At 61.4% G+C, this 3,003-nt stretch overlaps 1 protein-coding gene across 1 annotated transcript; it reads left to right on the top strand.

Moving 5' to 3' along the window:
- Positions 1-928: 928 nt before the first annotated feature.
- Positions 929-2,765, top strand: PPP1R27 (protein phosphatase 1 regulatory subunit 27). The gene is made up of 3 exons (XM_012574535.5): positions 929-1,249; positions 2,202-2,352; positions 2,495-2,765. The coding sequence occupies exons 1-3, from the start codon at positions 1,066-1,068 to the stop codon at positions 2,616-2,618; spliced, it is 459 nt and encodes a 152-aa protein (XP_012429989.2). The 5' UTR covers positions 929-1,065; the 3' UTR covers positions 2,619-2,765.
- Positions 2,766-3,003: the final 238 nt, after the last annotated feature.

The following is a 3,003-nucleotide window of genomic DNA, read 5'->3' as shown; positions in this document are numbered from 1 at the left end:
TGCCCAAACTTTGATTGGAGAAAACAGTGGTTGCTTAAACCCATGGTGGACCTGAATGATTCCTCTCTGGCAGATGGTTCTGTTTTGGGTCATGACAGTGTAGCTGGAGAGTATCAGAGGCAGAAGCTGTCTGGTGGTGGTGCTGTTCTGCTGTTCCTCTAAGTCTGCTTGCAGTAGCCTGCCCTCAGCAGCAGCTGCTTCCCTGTCTCAAGGAGGACAAGGAACACCAGGGACCAGCAGTTCAGGCTTCTGGTTCTGTGCCTGTCTTGGGATCACCAGCAGCACCTCTGTCCTCGCAAGTGCACAGGGGATATCTGACACTCAGGTTGTGCTTCCTTGCTGGGCTGTGTGCTGTCACAGCTGTGCTGGGCTAGGAACTCCTCCAGCTCCTTTTAGGTTGTCCCTTGCAGCAACAGGAGGGTGACAGCTCTGAATGTGTTTGTGCTCATGGCCCTGGCACACCCACACTGCACTAGCCAACTGGGACACGAGCAGCCAGTTCCCTGTGTTGCTGCTTGTGCCTGTGCCCCTTCCCCCAGAAGGATTTGAGTTGATGGGAAATTGCTTCCAGGCTCCCCTGAAGGGCTACCCATGCAAGAGTAGATTTGACCCGTTGGATGGGGCACATCAACAGGTGGGTGGTAAGATGAGACACCAACTTCTGCCCAAAAGTGGGAGGCTGCAGGCCTGGGCGGCTCGATTACGAAGCATCATGGCAAATAGCATGAGCTGCATGTCCCCAAAATAGCCCAGGGAGTCTTTATAACGTGGTGCTCCCAGAGAATCAACAGTCCTGGGCCAAGGGCCTGTAGGTGAGCTGCAAATGCCAGGCGCCACCTCCTGCATGTGACTCAGGGAGTGCAGGAGGGCACGGTGGCTGCCACTTCCCTGTGGCAAGGGGGCACGGACACGGGCGGGGGCACGGCAGGAGAGCAGCGCTGCGGGGCCAGCACACATCCGTAGCGAGGAGGGCCCCTGACGGGCAGAAGAGGAGGCAGCCCAGCGAGGGGCTGGGCAACGTGCCGAGCAGCACCCACGCCGCTGTGCCTGAAGGCTGCAGTCAGCATGAGGGACTATTGCCCCTTGGGGCTGCGCTACCGCCGGTACACGCCGCGGCTCAGGGCCTCGCGCACCGTGCACTTCCCCAACGACGTCGTCTTTCAGGACCACATCAAGAAGGGGGACCTGGAGCAGGTGGGCAGGTTCATACGAGCCAGGAAGGTGACACTGGACACCATCTACCCTTCTGGTAAGTGCTGCTGGTGGGCAGAGCTGGGGAGAGCAGCGGCACAGCTTGGTGGGGCTGTGAGGGACACTCGAGCTGGGCTGTGGGCCACCTTCAGCAGGACTGCAGCAAGCTAGGCCCCTCACTAGCAAGAGCAGGGCCCGAGAGCCCCAAGCCGAGTCCCCAACATCTGCCCTCAACAGCACGGCCAGCACATGCTGCAGAAAGAGGAAGCTTGGCCTCTGGGTCCCTGTAAGGCACCACTGAGCACCTTCAGTGTGGTGGGACCTCAAAGGGCAGCAGCAAGCACAGGCTCTGAGCTCTGGGCAGGACCCCGCAGCTCCTGCCTTTTCCCCCGACTGAGGGATCTGCATTTGCTCTTGGCTCTGCTTGTTTCTCACAGGCACTGCTCCCTTTAGTATGTCTGACTCTGGGGACTCGGGGAAAGCTTTGTGTTCTGTGTGCACAGCCTCACCAGCAATGGAATGGAATGCTGTGATCTCTACAGACTGATGCAGAGCCCAGATTTGTCCTTTTCTTGTGCTTGGCTTCAGCTTCTGCTCTCACAAGGCCATGGAGACAGAGGTTCAAATGACCCTGAGCTTCTTTCTGTCCATACTGATTCTTTGTTAGTGATGAGCTTCTGAAACTCAGGCAGAGCACAATGCCAGAGACACTTCTCATGTGTGCATGTCAGTCCTGTCCAGGACTCTAAGGGGCAGTTCCACTTCCCTCTCTCTGGCCTGTCTAGCTGGGGCAATGGGTGCTTCACCATCCCAGACAGGGTATTTATGCTGCAGAAGGGCAATAGGAACCCACAGCAGCTCCTCTGGCTTTCTCAGTCTTTGTTTCTTTCCCCACAATCCTCTCCCTGAGAAAGACAGTTCCTGCACCCCTTTCCTGAGCTGTGCACAACTCGTGAATTCAGCACGGAGAGCTCTTGCCCCGTCCAGGGCTAACAGTTCTCTCCCTTCAGGCATGGCAGCCCTCCATGAAGCCGTGCTGACGGGAAACCTGGACTGTGTGAAGCTCCTGGTGAAATACGGCGCTGACATCCACCAGAGAGATGAGAACGGCTGGACGCCCCTGCACATGGCGTGCAGCGACGGCTACGCCGACATAGCCAGGTAAGGGCTGTGGGGCTGCGCAGCCCGAGGATCGACAGCAGCGCGCTGCAGCGGCGGCCGTGCGGCTCCTTCGGGGGCTCCCGGTGCCGCCGCTGCCCCCGGGGCTGCTCGGGCCGTGCCGGCTCAGCTCCGCGTCCTGCAGGTACCTCCTGTCCCTCGGGGCCAGCCTGGAGGCCACCACCGACGACGGGGAGAAACCGTCGGACCTCATCGACCCCCAGTACGAGGACCTGGTGCAGCTCTTGGGAGCCACCGCGCTGCGCTGAGCCGGGCATTGGCGAAAAGGGGGCTGCGCCTGCCAAGGGCCGGGGCTGCGCCTGGGCTGGGCCCGGGCGGCGGCCGGGCAGCAGCGCTCGGTACTGCGAATCGGGAACCACTTTGTACTTTTCCAATAAAGCATCTCGGTCACCGTCTCCGGTGCCGTCTCCGGTGCCGTCTCCGGTACCGTCTCCGGTACCGTCTCCGGTACCGTCTCCGGTACCGTCTCCGGTACCGTCTCCGGTACCGTCTCCGGTACCGTTGGGCCAGGCCGGGGGCGGGGCCGGGCCAGGCCGGGGGCGGGGCCTGGCGGGGCGGGGGCGTGGCCAGCGCCGCGCGCAGGGCTGGCGTGGGGGTGTGGCCGCTGCCCGGAGGGGGCGGGGCCGCGCCTGC

Source organism: Taeniopygia guttata, chromosome 18 (genome assembly GCF_048771995.1).
Source record: "Taeniopygia guttata chromosome 18, bTaeGut7.mat, whole genome shotgun sequence".
NCBI classification, from domain to species: Eukaryota; Metazoa; Chordata; class Aves; order Passeriformes; family Estrildidae; genus Taeniopygia; species Taeniopygia guttata.
This window is presented reverse-complemented; position numbering and strand designations above follow the sequence as displayed.